This window comes from Diorhabda carinulata, chromosome X (assembly GCF_026250575.1).
Source record: "Diorhabda carinulata isolate Delta chromosome X, icDioCari1.1, whole genome shotgun sequence".
NCBI lineage: Eukaryota > Metazoa > Arthropoda > Insecta > Coleoptera > Chrysomelidae > Diorhabda > Diorhabda carinulata.
In genome coordinates, this window is record NC_079472.1 from 10,420,561 (window position 1) to 10,439,871 (window position 19,311).

Sequence of the window (19,311 nt, forward strand, 5' to 3'; positions counted from 1 at the left end):
ATAATGTTACTTCTAAGAAAATCCCGATAAGGCCCTTCGTCAAAGCGAAATTACTGGAAATTCCTTGGAAATTTTAGAAACTAGGGGCGAGCTCGAAGGGAAAATGGATCGGAATTATTGTTATCGTCTTGTTTACGACATGAGTCTTTATATATTGTTATACTACGTTTTTCACTGCTATTTTTTCAAATAAAATTGTAAACTTGAATAAAACATGGTTTCTTAAACATATATAAATCAGTAGTGAATATTATGTATCTTACGAAATGCTCTTATTTAAAAAAAAACATTTAGGAGATATGTCGATTGATTGATCATACTCCAATAGGAAATAAATTTATGTAACAAAAAATCAGAGGGGCTTTTAATGGCTTTTTGAGGGTACAAACTGAGGGTAACTAACTGAACTTTGAAATATTACTGTAACGTTTTTCGTAGTCGAAATATCGTCCTTCATTGTGGAAATCTTGTCGTCAATTTTGGCCGAAATATATTCCTTCATGGTAGATTTATTAACAGAAACGACGAGATCAAGATGAAGGACACGTCTTTGGAAAGATAAGTTCTGGTGCAAATCTATCACTTACCAGTGCAACTTTGAGTCTTTTTACTAATTTACTCTTCTTAGCGGACGTTTACAAGTCACGATTCTCCAGTTCAACTTCCAGTTCCGTTCCTTTCAGATCACTCAGTCTTTTGGCCATGTTAATGTCGCTATTTTTTTACAGCACCCCTCACTGACACCAATGTAACGTTTTTTGTATTTATTTACACTCTTTTAAACTTTCTTAATTCATTTAAACACTATACACTATTTATATTAATTCAATTATAAATATCACTTTAATAATTCGTTCTATTCACTAGGACTATATATTTAAAACTAACTAACTACATTATGTACTTCTACACCTATCCCAAACTAATTTTCTAGATTTAGAACAAACATATACAAAACATATAAATAAATAGACCTTCCTGGAAATTATTTAAAAGAAATACTGTGCACAAACCGCCTGCTACTAAAAAATTATATAGAAATAAACATCAAACGAGTTCCGCGATTTATAAAAAATGTGAAAGATGCCTCCTGAAAAACGTCGCGCGCATTCGCCGAATTTTTAAAACTCCATAGTAGCTGGACAGGGCCGTCCTAGAGAATCATTTTGCGAAATTGTTCGTAACATCACATTTTTAAAAGTCAAGTTCATAAAAATAAAACAATTTTTTTTACTAATAGTTTTAAAATGTATATATCTAGCTTTAGAGATTCTTTATTACCGGAAATGAAGTGTGAAAACCTTTTTTCAGTAATTCATGTGGGTATCTGGAAGTTCCAGATAAGAAAATTATTATGGTGTTATAGACCATTTACTATTGATCGAATTTGACCCGGAATAATAAAAAAAAAACATTTCGTTGTACTTTATCACAAATCTTCATTGTCGACTTCAAAGTAGGCTCCAATACAAGCATATCAACCCTAAATCCATTTTTCCATATAGTTACTGCAAGACTTGGTTGGGATGACCCTCAATGCGCGCTCCCACAGCGATTTTTTGAGTTTCGTAAAGAAAGAAAATTCACAGAAAGTTGAATCTAGCTAATACGATGAGAAAGAGATAACTTTTGTTTCGGGTTTGGTCCAAAAATGAGTCACAATTAGGCTGGATCGTGACGGCAAATCCATGAATTGTATGCCCACAAATGAAGTCGTTGAATTTGAGCTCAACCTCAGAATAAGAGTCACAAAGTGCTACGTATGGTCTGTTAACACCATGAAAAGATTAGAGTCATTTGAGATATGGATCTACCAAAGAATTTTGAAAGTTCTATGGACGGCAAGAAAAACCAACGAAGAAATTATGAGGAGAATAAGAAGAGAACTTAAATTGAAGGGCACGATACAATGTAGGAAAACAACATACCTGAGACATCTGGTACGGAGTGAGAGGTATGATTCACTTCAACTCCTGATAGAAGGAGAGATTAGAGCAAGAATGCGAATGTCGTAACTCCACAATATTGAAAATTGGACAGAGATAAGAACAACAGGAGCGTTAATTCATACCATCAGAGACAGGATAAAATGGTCAGAAGTGATGGCAAATATCCATTAATGGATAGCAGAAGAAGATGAAGAAGAAGATGAATTACTAAAAGTTGATTCTTCAAAACGAATAACTAGTACTTATAATTGACCCTATTGGATGAATTTATGGTGAACCACACCATAGGGATTGAAGTGAAACATTAGCATCATCTTGATTTTTCAACGACTTTGGCAAGCTACTCAACTGATCTGTTTATTGAAAAGTTATTTTATTAGAAATAAAGGACATAAAAAAATTGAAGCATAGAAACTCTGCCAGTAAAAAGGGCTAAGAACAATTCAAATTGCCTCTGCGATAAGAATCTTATCAACCCCTAATAGGGTGCGACTCCTGCGAAGTACGCGTCAAACTTGTTTTTCGAAGTAATTTCAGAATATCTCAGAAAACATTGTCTTAAAACGAAATTTAGATTCAAAAAGGACACAAAATTTTGCAAAAAAGGTCCTTACAACAATTTCGCCAATTTACACCGTATTCCTGAAAAAAATTGTTGAAAAGCTGCATTCTTTCAACCAGCGCGGGGAATAACAATTCACAACACCGATAGAAGTGTCCGATTTTGACGAATCTTACGTCATTTTGAAGATAAATATTTCAGCTTTACATTGACATATTATTATCTCTCATATGCAAAGTGAGCAGCAGCAAAATTGCAGTTTAAGCTCTCATTTCTAACTGCGTGAAATATTGCTCGATATCACTGAAATCTTGTCTCTATCTTTGTAGCGAGTAAAATTAAGAGTTGAGGAGTACTTAATTGTTAATTTCCATAGAATTTAGTCGGTACCAGTAATGCTGGTTTCAAATACGATTATTTTCGAAAGTTCGCTTTATAAAATCCTGACAGAGTTGATAACTTCAAATATTGACATCTCAGGAATTACATCTTATCAGGAAAATAAAATCAATCCTTGGAGGAATAACGGCATTCAAAAACTGGAAATTCATTTCACCCAAAAGAACTATTTAGCAACGTGCCTGGGAGGCACACATTCAAATTCTTATACCTGTACATTGTCGGTCGGGGACCTAGTCCGAGCAGCAGCTGGCGGGCCGCTGTATGTGCGCCGGCCAGTTGCGCAGTGGTCGAAGCCTATTGAAATGACAGTTCACGCTGCTCCAACTTTGATTTTGAAGATGATTTTTTATAACTGCACAACCGGATGTATTAGAGATACCTGCACATGCAAAAAGAGTGGTCTAAAATGTACCAGCATCTGTAATAAATGTACGACGGAAGTCTGCAAAAATTTACCGGTGATAGTCCCAGACTGTGAAAACGAAGATGCAGATAGTGACGATGAGATGGATGATGAGTTAGATGATTAAATAAATACATTGTTCTACCCATTTCTTGGCGGTGATTTCTCGAGAAATCATTTCTTTGTACCCTTCCTCAATATTCATGAAAAAAACACTTATTCTCTAGGTCCGGTCTCTACGTTTGATTTATACAAGTTTATCTGAATTTATTAATGAAAACGATTCACGTATGTGGACTTTCAAAACACAATAACGACATTTCTCGAGTTTTAATTCGTATTTATATCTGAAAGCAGAGATTCCACGTTTTTTTCACGTATCCCTCCAAAAACATGTCTGGGATAACATGAGTGTGCCGTGGCCCGAGGAGGGGAGAATTAGTGTTAATATGTCTTATTTTTTATTGCACGTTTTTTAGAGAATACCTCCCAAAAATACCTCACGTAACCAAAAATACGTTTTTTCCATTTTAGGGGGAAGGGTAGCACCGTCCTAAGAGGTTGATAAGATTGTTGGTAATGATTTAGCACACGGTGACGACCACAAAGCACAAAGCAAAAAAAATCGTAGGAGCAATTTAAGTTGAGCTTTTGGGGAGAAATTGCTCCATTTACTGTCCTATGTATATAGTATAGTCTTCTATATTTTGAATTGATACAGATATAGGTTATATTTGATGTACAGTATCTTAGATTTTGTTTAAAGGACATCAAATTAGATTCCTGAAACAAATTAGTCCACATTTAATTGAACAATCCAGTTTGAAAATTGAATAAAGAAGAAATTCCATATTTTTCAATAAAATTTAATTAGTTCTCTATCGAGAGGGTGCTAGAGCTATACGAACGCAAAAAGAAATAACGTGAATCCACCCAAAAAGTAAAATTCAATTAAGAAATTGTTTCCTGCGGCATTAGAAAAGATTTATCTATCAGTGGTAGAGAAAATAGAGATAAATCACATAAGAACATTGGATTTTATCGTCATCTTTCTCTATATCCAGTAGAAGGGGTAACCGGCACTCCTTCTGAATACTAACGAAGTTAAAACAATCCACCGACTTCAAATGTCAATTCTCAATATAATTCATTCTCTGAAAATATCATCGTTTATTATAAAGAAATATAGTGATAAATATTATCTTTTCGGATTACTTCAGATAATACAGAGGTCGCCATAAGTTAGGCAACGGTCTCGAAAAATCGGCATAAGTCCGGCAACGCTTATAACTCTAGCAGCGCTGTCGAATAAGATTCAAACTAAGCATATTCGTGTTTGAGACAGTTATTGTATCATCATAATACGTGCTCGTCGAGTAGATGCGGCTTCAGAATGAATAATCGATACAAGTCCTCGCTTCAAGGTAGAGTTTTTTCTTGTTAGGTTGTATCTATAGATTAGAAAACTATGTTTACCGAATGTAAATAACAATTCTCTAACTCGCCGCTATCAAATCGTCACAACAGTGTGAAGGACGCACCAAATTTTTTTAAAAACAGGCTCTGTTGCCGACGCGCCGTGTTCAACTAACGAAAATAAAGAAACAGTGGTACTGGCGTTAGTTGAGTAGCCGAACCAATCTACAGTGCGGCTATCGCGAGAGCTCGTTCTTCACGAATGTTGAAACGCATGCATTATCGAATTTTCCGTCGCGTGACCTCTCCACGCTATTTACGAGAATGATTTCGGTCGCAGATTGGAATTTTGCGAGTGCTACCTCGGATGCATCGAGATGATTCGCAGTTCCAGCATTCCATTTAGTGTTTGGATGAAGCAACCTTCAAGTTGAACGGTACGATAGACGGACGAGGATTCGTTGAGTGGCCCGTACATGGGACGTGTGATTTCTTCCTGTGGGGCTTTCTCAAGGACCGCGTTTTTGCAAGAGGACCACGCACCTTCCCCACATGCTTCGATTGCCTCTCCATTGTGAAACGTTATCGTAAATGCATCGATCAAATTTGAACACTTACAGTAAACCCTTTTTCGAATCCCTTCTGTAATTTCTTTTAATGAATTCATAGTCACGTTGCAATTTTTCTCTTAACGCAAACTTGTGGCCGAGCTCTGTAAGTAGAGAATAAAGATTTTTAAAATAAATTTGAGTCATTGATTAGTATTTATAATAAACTGAAATATTACGTCGACAAAATACAAAATTGTTTCACTTCAATCAACAATCTTATTGTTATTTCACTTAAAGAACCTTTGACTTCCCATTTTCTTTGTCATCGTTAGTCAACGTCACTTTTCGACTGCGTATAACGCATATTTCCACTTGGAACAAATAAAATATCTTCGGATGAAAAAAAAAAAAAACGTTTCATCAGAAGCAGCGTAATCGGTTGTGTCTTTCTGATGTTGTTCCTTCCCGACCGCGCCTCGCAAAGAAAAAAGAAATAAGCTTTTCTCTTGCCGTCGTCGTCATCGACAAGACCCTAATTTATTGCGACCAAACACATATACACAAGAAAGTTTTTTCTGAACAAGATTACATACTTCCAGACGGCGACGAAATAAGACAAAGCCAACGAATATATCCTTAGAATGAATAATATTAACCTTTGTTTTTTTTCGAAAAAGAATCCAAATCTTGTTTATCTGATAGCGACAAATTAGATACTGTTTTTTTATTCGTTTGGTAGTATGCGAGCATGGTCCCGGAAGTTTTTGGCCCAACAAAGGAAACACAAAAATTTTGTAAAAATATGTAATTACTAGCTTTTACCCGCGGCTTCGCTTGCATCTAATCCACTAAATAAGTATCAGACTTTATTATAATAGAAATATATTGATATGATAACTTTATTTTATTGATTAGTTAGTATTATTGATTTTTAAAAATTACTACACACAATGAAGTTCCAAAACATTTGTTCTGGCGTTTCTATCGCTCTTCTAGCTACCCGCTGCTGAGCATGTCTTGTAAATGTCTGAAGAGATGTTTCAGCAGCTCTCAAATCACTTTGTCGCCTTTATTACTGTTGTCTTCTCAGCTCTGTATGAATCAAAGATTCTTAATTTCGTGCAACTTTTGCTGCACGGGCCCGTGACGAATTTTTAGATAATGTAGATTTACGCTTCCGAGGCATTTTTTTAGACCAACGTTTCTGTTGAAAATAACAATGATACCTAATCTCAAAGATTCGAAAAAGCTGAAACTATAATCCATTGAATTGGATGTATTGATTAAATAGATATTGACTTGACCTTCTGTAATATCATACGTCCATAATATAGTGTTTAGGATTTGAACTTCATTACTGTATGTTAGATGGCGTTGAAGTATCAAAATGTTGATATTTATTTTTTATTTTTGTAAAAAATATTTTTTTTTTCAATAAAAAGTATACTTCTAGTACCTCCCAAAATATGTATACAAAGTTTCATGATGTTTCGTCAAGTAGTTTTTGCGGGAAAGCCTAACAAACATCCACATTTATAATATTGAGGATTTTTCCACGTAATCTTCTTTTGGCACCATATACTTTCCTCAGTAATTTTCAATAAGTTCAATATACTTTTTATAATAAGAATTGTCAAGCTCCTCAAAATAGCCATTAAAGCCGACATTAACTCTTCATTGTTGGAAAATCTTTGACCACTGAACCTTTTTTCAAGTCTAGGAAAAGAAAATAATTCGAAGGGGCTAGATCTGGCGAATAGAGTGCATGAGGTACCAATTCAAAATTTAGTTCGTTAATTTTGGCCATTGCAATAGCGGATGTGTGAGCTGGTGCATTGTCTTGATGAAACAACAGCCAAATGCGGCCGTTTTTGCTTGATTTCTCGCTCAAACGTTGCAATCAACTTGCCTGCAGATGGAACGGACTTTGCCTTTTTTGCAGCCGGTTTTTCCTTTTCATTCAATTGTTTTGATCGTTATTTTGTTTTAGATGTAGAGTGATGGACCTCTCTCTCTTTCTCCAATTTGCGCACAGCTTCGTCCAAATTTTCAGTTAAAATGTGACGTACCTTGATGTTTGCTAGCTCGTCCATTTTCGGTCGACGATCATCCAGTGCAGCTTTGTGAATTTTCTTCATCAACATTATTGGAGTCGTCACCTCATTTGGTCGACCATTGCGATGCTGGTCTTCGCAGGTCTAAGGCTGGGCTAAGGCTTTTCAAATAAAAGTATTGTATCGGATAACGATGACCAATTTTTTTCACGTTTACACATTCATTGACAACGATCATTATTGATGGCAGCCAAACAAATACTAAGTAACGTGGCGTCTTCAAACTTGAAACATATGCTGTTTAGATTGTAAACTTTCTAACAGTAATATTTTTCAAGTAACTACCGTCATCATTAGGTCCGTACAGGTACTTCTGGGTAACATTCTCGTACAAATTCAGCTCATTTTATACTACACACAAAGAATATGTTGAAATATGAAGTCTAGCATAAATCATGCTGTTTTCTCAATAAAATTATGTATTTATTAGCTCTTTACGTCACTTTAGTGTATGTTTGGTTCATAATTCTCCTCTTCAGGTTCTTATTCTTTAACTATAATCTTTTAGACCTAACATTTCACTATAACCTTCGCGTAAGAAAAATAAACAGTTATAATAAAAATTCTATCCATTTTGCATAATTACTCCCTTATTATCGTCTTTCTCAGTTTCCACGTACACGTAATAAACGCATCATTTATCATCTATAGCGAATTACTCAAATTCCAACGACTACCTTTGTTGGAGTTAGTCCCAGGGTCGTCGGATCGATAGTCACTACCGCTCGAGTTACCGAACGTGGTAAAATTGTTTTCTTAACACTGAAATGTCATTGGAATTTATAATGTGGAGGGTTTCTCTATAATGTACTTCAAGTGTAACGTATATTATTTCTAAAGGTGTATAGAATTTGCGGAAGCACTTTTCTAAAATACAGAAAGAATTTCAAGATTATTATCTGTTTCGAATTCAAATAGAAAATGAACTCTATTTATAGCGGAAATAAACTTTTATAAGCTGTACAAATAGAAGCAAAATTGAAACTTGATGTATCAAGACTGTTAAACTATGTACCGCGTGCATACAAGACGCAATAATTCTTAAATCAGTCTAAAAAACCTGTTAATAATAATTTAAATCCTTCACAATTTATATTTTTATATAGTAATCAAGAAATCGTTATTTACCTGATGAAATCGGTCGCATGGGGCAAGTCATAATATTCTCGCATCGCTGTCCATCAATGTTGAACTCTTCGTTTTCGATGTAGAGCTTGATAAAAGGCAGTCGGGTGTTTAGGTAGTATCTGCAATGCAAATTCCTAGGGTAGATACCGGGATAAGCTGGAGATTGAACGTAACAAGTTTGAAGGCGACAATCTCTGAATATCCTTTCGCAATATGACCTAGAAAAACGATTCCAAACAATTCAAAAAACAAAGAAGAAACGATTTTTGTCGATTTAATATATGTAAATGATGTAAATAATAGAAAATTGTGGGTCGAGAATGAATATATGTTCTTTATATCTTATTTGAAAGTTTCTTACTGTTTGTCCTGCTTGGAAAACTCAATATTCTTAATAGTGATTTTTTTGTTGATCAAAACATAGTGAAGCATCTGTTGAGGATTCTTTTCAAGTTTTCAATCAACCAATTGTGTACTTGTTGTATAATTTATGTCGTCAACTTCGATACGAATGAACCCAAGAAAAAAAAAACAGGATCCCCAAGGAAATTATTCAGATTACTTCGTTAGCTTGAAACAAGGATCGATTTTTCGCGTGTCTGTACAGGAAATTTCACTTTTATTCGATTTATTATTTAAATCGTTTTACCACGAGAATACCGAATTTAAATATTTACATTTCTCGGCACTGCAACGGCAGATTGAACTTTTTATTTTTCGAGTTTCTTTCGACTTCCATCTCGACATCCTCGAAATATTCTCGATAAGCCATCAACATTGTTCCTCTCTTCGGAATCATTTTCAAATATTCCGCGCGCACTCCGCTTCTTTAATACTCTGAATGAATAAAGGAACATCGCAATTTTCACGTCATTTTGAAATTTTCATTATTGTTTCCCACTTGTATTGTTCATCATATAAACAGATGATGATCTAAAAATATGTGCATTCTGCAAAACTTTATTGCAGCTATGAAAGCAGTTCTGACTGATGTGAAAATGGTAATTGAGGCTTACACTCCCAGACGGCGTTAAATTGATCAGAATTAAAGACCTAATACCGTGAAACATCTAAATATATGTGTTCTGCGTGTCTTGCTTATTAGACCTTCAATGCAACGAAGGAAGTTGTTGTTCCGCTCTCGTATCGAAGCTGAGGCACGTTTGGTCGGTGTAATTTTCGACGTGAAAAAATACTTTTACGAACGACGTTGCGGACATGAAAGTCTGCGGCTGCTTTCTTTCTCTGTAAAAGGTTCCAGGTTCTTACATTCTGCAAAACTATTGCAGAAGCAGTTCTGCTACTTTTTTACTGATGTCAAACTGGTAATTGAGGTTTAAACTCCTCTATGACGTTAATTTGATCAGAATTGAAGACCTAATACAGTGAAACATCTAAATATATGTGGTCCGTGGTCCTTTCTATGTGTTTTGCTTATTATATTCTGCAAAACTTTATTGCAGCTATGGAAGCAGCTCTGCTACTTTTTGACTGATGTCAAACTGATAATTGAGGTTTAAACTCCTCGATGTCGTTAATTTGATCAGCATTGAAGTCCTAATACTGTGAAACATCTAAATATATGTGGTCCGTGGTCCTTTCTATGTGTTTCGCTTAATATATTCTGCAAAACTTTATTGCAGCTACGGAAGCAGTTCTGCTACTTTTTTACTGATGTCAAACTGGTAATTGAGACTTAAACTCCTCTATGACGTTAATTTGATCATCAGAATTAAAGTCCTAATACAGTGAAACATCTAAATACATGTGGTCCGTGGTCCTTTCTATGTGTTTCGCTTATTATATTCTGCAAAACTTTATTGCAGCTATAGAAGCAGTTCTGCTACTTTTTTACTGATGTCAAACTGGTAATTGAGGTTTAAACTCCTCTATGACGTTAATTTGATCATCAGAATTGAAGTCCTAATACTGTGAAACATCTAAATATATGTGATCTGTGGTCCTTTCTATGTATTTCGCTTATTATATTCTGCAAAACTTTATCGCAGCTATGGAAGCAGCTCTGCTACTTTTTGACTGATGTCAAACTGATAATTGAGGTTTAAACTCCTCTATGACGTTAATTTGATCATCAGAATTGAAGTCCTAATACAGTGAAACATCTAAATACATGTGGTCCGTGGTCCTTTCTATGTGTTTCGCTTATTATATTCTGCAAAACTTTATTGCAGCTATAGAAGCGGTTCTGCTACTTTTTTACTGATGTCAAACTGGTAATTGAGGTTTAAACTCCTCTATGACGTTAATTTGATCATCAGAATTGAAGTCCTAATACTGTGAAACATCTAAATATATGTGATCTGTGGTCCTTTCTATGTATTTCGCTTATTATATTCTGCAAAACTTTATCGCAGCTATGGAAGCAGCTCTGCTACTTTTTGACTGATGTCAAACTGATAATTGAGGTTTAAACTCCTCTATGACGTTAATTTGATCATCAGAATTGAAGTCCTAATACAGTGAAACATCTAAATACATGTGGTCCGTGGTCCTTTCTATGTGTTTCGCTTATTATATTCTGCAAAACTTTATTGCAGCTATAGAAGCGGTTCTGCTACTTTTTTACTGATGTCAAACTGGTAATTGAGATTTAAACTCCTCTATGACGTTAATTTGATCATCAGAATTGAAGTCCTAATACAGTGAAACATCTAAATACATGTGGTCCGTGGTCCTTTCTATGTGTTTCGCTTATTATATTCTGCAAAACTTTATTGCAGCTATAGAAGCGGTTCTGCTACTTTTTTACTGATGTCAAACTGGTAATTGAGATTTAAACTCCTCTATGACGTTAATTTGATCATCAGAATTGAAGTCCTAATACAGTGAAACATCTAAATACATGTGGTCCGTGGTCCTTTCTATGTGTTTCGCTTATTATATACTGCAAAACTTTATTGCAGCTATAGAAGCAGTTCTGCTACTTTTTTACTGATGTCAAACTGGTAATTGAGGTATAAACTCCTCGATGACGTTAATTTGATCATCAGAATTGAAGTCCTAATACTGTGAAACATCTAAATATATGTGGTCCGTGGTCCTTTCTATGTGTTTCGCTTATTATATTCTGCAAAACTTTATTGCAGCTATGGAAGCAGTTCTGCTACTTTTTTATTGATGTGAAATTGGTAACTTAGGCTTAAGCTCCTAAATGACGTTAATATGATCAGAATATTGTCCGTTATACTGAAAAGCATCTAAATATATGTGCTCTACGGTTCGCTCTATGCATTTCGATTACTACATTCTGCAAAACTATATTGCAGCTATGGAAGTAGTTCTGATACTTTTAGACTGATGTCAAATTGGTAATTGAGGCTTAAACTCCTAGATGGCATGAATGCAACTAAGGAAGTAGTCCTCATAGCCCCTGCGACATACAGGGGAGCTAAACCAGTTTAAAAAATGTAGAACTAAATGCTTAGATATGACATAGAACAATTAACATCCATCATATAATTACTCAAAAAGGAAAACTACATATAAAAATGTTTTAATAAATTTTTATGATGATTCGATCTCTTATACTCATTTTTTGAATGAATTTTTTGCATATTTTCATAAAATGTCTGTCTCGCATCAATTTATTTTTATATTGTCGACTATTGATTGTCTTTAAACTTGTGACGGCGAAAATAGGATAAAACAGAAGCCCTGTTGCCGTGTTTGAAAGAATGAAAATGACTGATGGATCTGGCGTTCATTTTCAATTCACTTCCATCATCCGCTAATGCACGACTCGAAAAATTTCTCCGACTTTCATAAAAATGTGAATGGAAAAAGTTGAGTCGAAGTTGTTATTTTTCAATCGATGCCAGATAATGGACTCTGGAGAAAAAAACAAGTGAACGTCTGAAGAATTTACAGCATTAAAACAATAGGGAAAATAAATTTTTCACGTAATCGTGGATACTAAAACTCAAGAATTTTTATATATACCACCATATTTTCTTAAAAAAATGCCGTTAGATATTTAATTAAACAGATATTCTGATTTTAAGACCTCGGTGAAATGGAAAATAAATTTATAATTTTTATATTGATAAAATGAAATATAGTTTGATTTAATTATTTTTTTGTTACTAAATTATCTTCACTTTACTAATAATTATTACCTTTTGACATTACAATACCATTGACATTACGACTTAATTTCTGTGTTTATCAAAATATAATTTGACATTAACAATCACGTATGACATAAATTTCATAACAAAATCTATATCAACCGAACCAAAAATCATTTATCCTCAATTACCATATCACAAAAAAGGAGTAACCCTCAACTAACTGCTCATATTATTATACCGTAACCTTTGACATATTCCATTTATAATTTTCTACTAACCCCTGTACAACTTCTCCTCTTCTATTCGGATACAGCTCCGGATGTTGTCCATATCTCAAATAAACGACAAGTTGTTGTTCCGCCCTCGTATCAAAGCTGAGGTACGTTTGGTCGGTGTAATTTTCGACGTGAAAAAATACTTTTACGAACGACGTTTCGGACATGAAAGTCTGCGGCTGCTCGCTTTCTCCGCAAAAGATTCCAGGTTCTTTTCGATTGGAGACGTCTGTTTTGGCGTTACCATCCACGATCTGTAACAAAAAATTTTTGGATTATTTATTTATACATTAAGTTTACAGCATTTCTTGTTTAGTAGACACTCTCTACTCGATGTTAATCTAGGGAATTCATTCTACTTACATTGGCATTTATTTTATAACTAGATCGATAATTTTGAAGTATAATGACAGATTGTGTAAATATCAATCATGGCAAATTTCTGTACGATTTTGTTATGGCTTCTTCTCCTCATTTTTTTGGCATTTCCAATAGCGTTTTTTTGCACGCCATTTTTTATAATAACGTATTTCTTTTCAAGCTGTTCGGATTGCTGCACAGAGGTCAGCGAAATGTTCCTGAAGGGATTAATGTTACCTGGTACTGCAATGAAGAAAATTCTCGGAAAATAAGCCTGAATATTGGTTCATGTTATACTCTAATAATATTAGATAAATTTTTGTGAATTGGATATTGTTGTTTATATAAAAAATATTTTTAGAATAATAAAGAAATGGTAATTATTTAGAATTGAAGGCAAAATTTGTTATTTAAATTTTTAAAATATCGGACACAATATATTTAGTTAAGAAAAATGCTAAAGACTAGACTAGACTAGAAGAATAAGTTTGTTTTTAAATTGACGACTACCAAGTGATATTTTCTATATTATTATCAAGAAAATTGATGAAAAAGTTTATATTTGTTGTTTTAAATACTGATTGAGACCCCTAAATATGTACTTCACCCCCATGTACTAAATAAAAATGCAATTCGTCAATTAGTTCTCACAGATCACCTTCAAAAACTCAGATGATTTCCAAATAAACATTATTGCGTATTTAGATAGTTCCAAAACCCACAAGTCAGCAGCTAAATTTGGATTTAATAGTCTCTCAATGAGAAAATATTATTTTGCAGATATTAATTTCTTTGAGAAACGTCATATCTTTTCCATGCATCTTTTGATACCAAAAAAGCTCCAAAACCCCTTAATTTAATTTCCTATGAGTTTTTAGAATCGCATCGTGATGTTATCAAAATAATTAAAAAGACATTTTTCGCAGTGGAAATTATCAAACATCCAGACTAAAAGCTTGACGGAAGCTTGTTATTCTTGTCCTCTTCATTGAATCATTAACAAAAGTTAAGAGCCAAAATAAGAGCAAACTTTAATGTACTCGTAAGGAAACTAATTAAAAAAAACGTAGAGGTAGGTCTTGAAAGATTCCAACCAAAATAGCTTGTGAATAGATTTAATTAAATTATAAAAAGTGTTAACTATACAATACAATCTTATTTCTCTAATTTTCATATTTCTAAAGCTGCAATAATATGAAAAATAGTACAAATTTTCTTATAAAAGCTTTTTGTTCGTTCAGTATTGAGCTAAATATGCATATTGAAAGGAAATTCCGGTTTTTATATTCAATAATAAATTAATAATGAAACTTTTAATGATCCCGATGTGAACGAAGTCTATATATTAACATCGTTGTATATACCATGATCAAAGGGTTTTTCCATTTTCTATTTAAGCTGCTAAATTGGAGTTTAATCTGGAATATTAAAGGGCACTTAACAATTTTCGAATCAATCGTATCAATACACAATATGAATCGTTCAAGGGAACTTGTCATTAGTGCCGGAAAATATTGGAAAAACGTATTAGCTTCGAGAATATTTGATTGATTTTTGATGTGTTCATACTATTCAAACTGCAATTGGAAAAGGTACATTAGGAAGAGTAGTAGTTGTTCAATAATCACAAATTCAAACCAATATAACCTTTCCTTACAATAATTTTAAAATTGACAATTTGGTGGTGGAATCACTGATGTGAATATGTCATCTGACATTGCCATCATAAAGATAAGCATTTTTAGTGCTATTTGAGTTGTTCACAGATACTTGAAACATTCAACTTGGTAAAAAATTGGAATTACGACTTTCGACGTGGATTAAACCCCAAGTGCAGTAGGCTGATCAATTCGCTTCGACTCTTGGTGATGACGAACCATCTCAAGTCGTGGTCGCACTTCGCTACAGAATGAATTTCGTGAACGTAACGTTGTAACTATTGTTTTCACTACGATTTTAAATAAAATAATTAAGCGCCTGACGTGACGTGACGGAAACTATATTATTGATTGACGTTTCAATTGATGTACATTGAAGTTTTACACTAGGTGTCATAATTTACATCTCCCTTTCTTTGTAAACTAAAAACATTGCTTTTTAAACTTAAATTTTGACTCAGCATATTGATTTTCAATTACCATGAGTATAATATTGTAATAACTGATTCAAATACCATTAAAAATCTAGTCTATTTATAGGTTTAATTGTTCTACCAAATCCTGATAATCTTAGTGGTGTCGCTGGTTGAACCAGGTTCGTCTTTCGCAAATAGAAACTGGTTATTGTTCTCGTGATGGAACCTGTGCAACTGCTGGTAATATCTGCTTGTGTCTTGTGCACACGAATGAAGTTTCCACGTAGGATTTGGCATTGATCAGCTTGAATGATTTTGGTAAACCTTCAGGCTTTTCTACCACTCTTGCCCCTTTCCATTGGCGATGAGCAGTTTTGTGCCTGACTTTTCCATTAATTTCAAAATTGTATGGTCATTTAGTGTGTTTATTACTATGATGTGGACTGGATGTTACATGGTTAGGTTCCATTATCAGTTTGCAGCTCTTCTGGTATTCCATGTACAGCAAACCATCTTTTCAGTTGTTCTATAGCTTCATAAGGAGACTGTCCTTTTAGCTGCTGAAAATCTAAATATCCAGAGTAGCTGTCGCAGATTACAAGGTAAGTTTTTCTTTTTAATTCAAATAGATCAGATGCAACTATTTGCCATTGAAGTCTTTTAACTAGCATTATATCTTTAATATTTGTGTTTGTTCACAAACAGAGCAGGTTTTAACTAGTTTTCAGATGTCGTTATATTGTTCATTCCAGTACCTAGAGAATTTGTCGTGCTCTTCTTAAACAGCTGTGTATACCTGCATGTCCTTGATGGATAATTTTCAACATTTTAGGGATCTGTTATTTTGGTACTACAATTTTATTTTTTATATTTCCCTTTAAATAGCCCAATTTTTCTTTAAAGTTAAAACAGTGTTGTAGTTGCGTCAAATAACATAATATTACGGCAACTGACAAATTTTCTTCTTGTTCATAATTTAGATTAGATGGATGTCAGTTTTGATAATGAAAATCTGTTAATCTAAGGGTATTTTGTGGTGCATATGGCGCAACATTAAATATTATGCGTTGTAATCTCACTGGTGCAGAATGTAGGTTTTTCTTAAGTGGCTCATAGTCTGATTTCACTCAGTTCTTTAGAGGATTTGTTAGATCATCAGACATATTCTGAATAGCTCCCATTAGTCTCTGTAGCTCTGTTTTGTTCATTGGTGTCTTAATTCACTTCTACTTTTTCAGGGTCTGCTTCTAGTCCTTATGCTGAAAAAATGTGCCCTAGGAATTTCATTCTTTCCGATTTAAAAATGCATTTATTATTATTAAGCAAGTTTGACGCCTGGTTTGGTTTCTTAAGTGTTTTTATTACTCCACTATGACTTTTGTAGTTCTTCTCTACATTTTGCATATATAAAAATATCATCGATTGATACTCTCACTCAAATTTACTAAACAAATTTGTTGAAATTTCCTGCAATATTTCATGTGCTGATGATACTCCAAACGGAAGACTTTCAAAAGAATATCTTCCCCATGGAGGTTAAGTTAATATTTTTTGTGTTCTTTTTGAAAGTTTAATTTATCAGAAACCTTTCGTGTTATTTACTAACACGATAAATTTAGAACATTTAATATCAACTGAAACTTTCTCTATAGTGGTGAGTGGAAAATGACATTTTAGTATGTTTAAGTATGTTACATCTGATGGATCTTCATAGATTCTTATTTTTCTTCTTTTTCTAGTTCTATGACGCCAAGCTCCTGCTTTACCTCATCTCTTATACGAGGATGTATTGATATCTAGTTAGGCTAGACCAGTTCCATGAATAAACAAAATATTGCGTTACCACAGCAACGAACAATAACTTATTAGAACATTTGGTTTAAAAAAAGCTCTTGTTGATTGGTGTGAAGAGATGCCAAAAGAATTAAGTCGCGTTGCCTCAAAAAACTTCTATAAGATCGTGACGAATGCATATGAACCCAAAACTGAACACCAATCGACTTTGAAGACGTGCCAAATCAAACAAAAGTTGTTCGCACACGAAACAAATAGTTGCCTGTTTTTCTGGAATAACTACACATGTCACCATCGTTCCTTTCATTAGAACGATGTATAAAACAAGCATTTTTTCGTGTTCGAAAAAATCGGGGAAACCTATCGTGAGCTCTCAAACATCAGTTCTAACAAAAAGGTTTATGAACAGTCAATCGAATTGGAAGGTCATCCGTCCAAAAAAAGTGAAATGTCATAGTTTTTTCATTCTTAAAGAAGCGGTTGATGCGTTCAAATAATATGTTTTGGAGTTACCTCAAACAGAATGGAAAAAATGCTTCGGCAATTGATTGAAACACATGGAAAACTGTATTGATCTCAATGGAGAATATGGAGTACCTAACTAATTTTATTCTAATTGAATTTAATATGATAAAAATGATTAATTTTTTATTATAAAATACATAAATTGTTTCCCTTACTGTCTATGGTAAATACACCAAAATTTGATGTCTCTACTATCACTAACTGGACTACAAACAAAAATTCTCGAAGTGCTTCTCGGCAGTTCTTTTCAACAACAGTCAAAGTTTTCTAGAATGCTAGAAAGTTGTCGAAGTTAGTTGATCAATAATGAAATATGGTGGCGTTTACAGTGTTAGTGGGAAAAAATTTCGAAGAATTCCGGGACATTCGTTAAAAGTTTTGATTAATGAAAAAGCTGTAATTAATTGACTGAAAAATATCATTAAATGCTTCTACATACTGAAAATAAATATCGTAATCCATATATTCTTTTCTAAAACTAATAATTGCAAGTGGTTATCTAGTTTCATATGCAATTATTTTATTTTGTGATTTAGATATTGTATTTAAACTTCTAATGCTTTCCAAGCATTCTTGGTAACGAAAATTTAACTCTGGATAGTATTTGTTATATCGAATTTATACAAATAGCAGGGAAACTTGTGAACAAAAAATAACGTGGAAAATCGATACTTAAGCAAATAAATCTTGAAGTTAATGGACCATGCCTAGAGAGATATATATTTTTTTGACCGAGTCTTTACCAATAAAATATTCATTTCGTTGGGAATACGGCAAAGAGCTCTTTGTATGTGAAGTAAGTGAATGGATTTGCCATTTAACTTTATTGACATTATTGGAAAGGTGTTTGACTGAAATTCCTGTACTGGGTGGCCACGTGAATATATTGAGTGGTCTTTAGATTTAATTTCTTTAATTTCTCAGTTTTTAAACCTTTTGATATGTTTATGTTTATAAATTGTCTTGATTTTAGTTCTCTTTTGATTTTTCACGATAGTTGAAAATTTGACGTTTTGATCACTTTCAGCCTTCATCAAAATATAATTTGACACTAACAATTTTGCGTATATCAAAATAAAAATAAAATAAAAACGTAAATCTGTCTTAACAAGAAAAAAATAATATTTCCTTTCAAAAATATGTAGTAGCCATCTATCAAATCATATAAAGACTGAAAGTAGTCGAAATGTGAAATTTTTATCTTTTTTTAAAGAATACAAAAAAAAAATAATTTCAAATCAGGAGACACCAAAAATCAAGACGATTTAGAAACAAGTTTATTTACTTATTTATGAAGCATTATATTATTATAAATACATTAAACATTGTAAATTTGTAGTTAATCACGTGAAATATATTTTTTTTCTATTAATAGTATTTGAACCAATCCCCAATCGACCTAGAAGAAGACGTAGCACAAAAAAAGACAATAGACAGCATTCCATTATTTCAGCGCCAAGTAAATCTGAGATTATTGGATCTGCTGTTTTCACGCCGAACAATCGTTTTATTTTTCTCGAGGATTCTCCAATTATATGACTGGCTTGTTAAATCAGAGTGCAGATGCTTCCTGAAAACAGATGGCGCTCGAAAAATATTCTGCATTAAATAAGCTAACTACAAATTCTAATTGGACGAGAAAAATCGACTTTGGACTTGAATCAATA

General features: G+C 33.5%; 1 protein-coding gene across 1 annotated transcript in view; it reads right to left on the minus strand.

Moving 5' to 3' along the window:
* Positions 1-19,311, minus strand: part of LOC130902194 (uncharacterized) — a 214,201-nt gene that overhangs the window by 15,877 nt on the left and 179,013 nt on the right. Inside the window, exons 3-4 of the mRNA XM_057814096.1 lie at positions 12,895-13,145; positions 8,526-8,743 (exon numbers count right to left, since the gene is read on the minus strand). Of these exons, the coding sequence (XP_057670079.1) occupies positions 8,526-8,743; positions 12,895-13,145 (469 nt within the window). The remainder of the gene's footprint in view (positions 1-8,525; positions 8,744-12,894; positions 13,146-19,311) is intronic.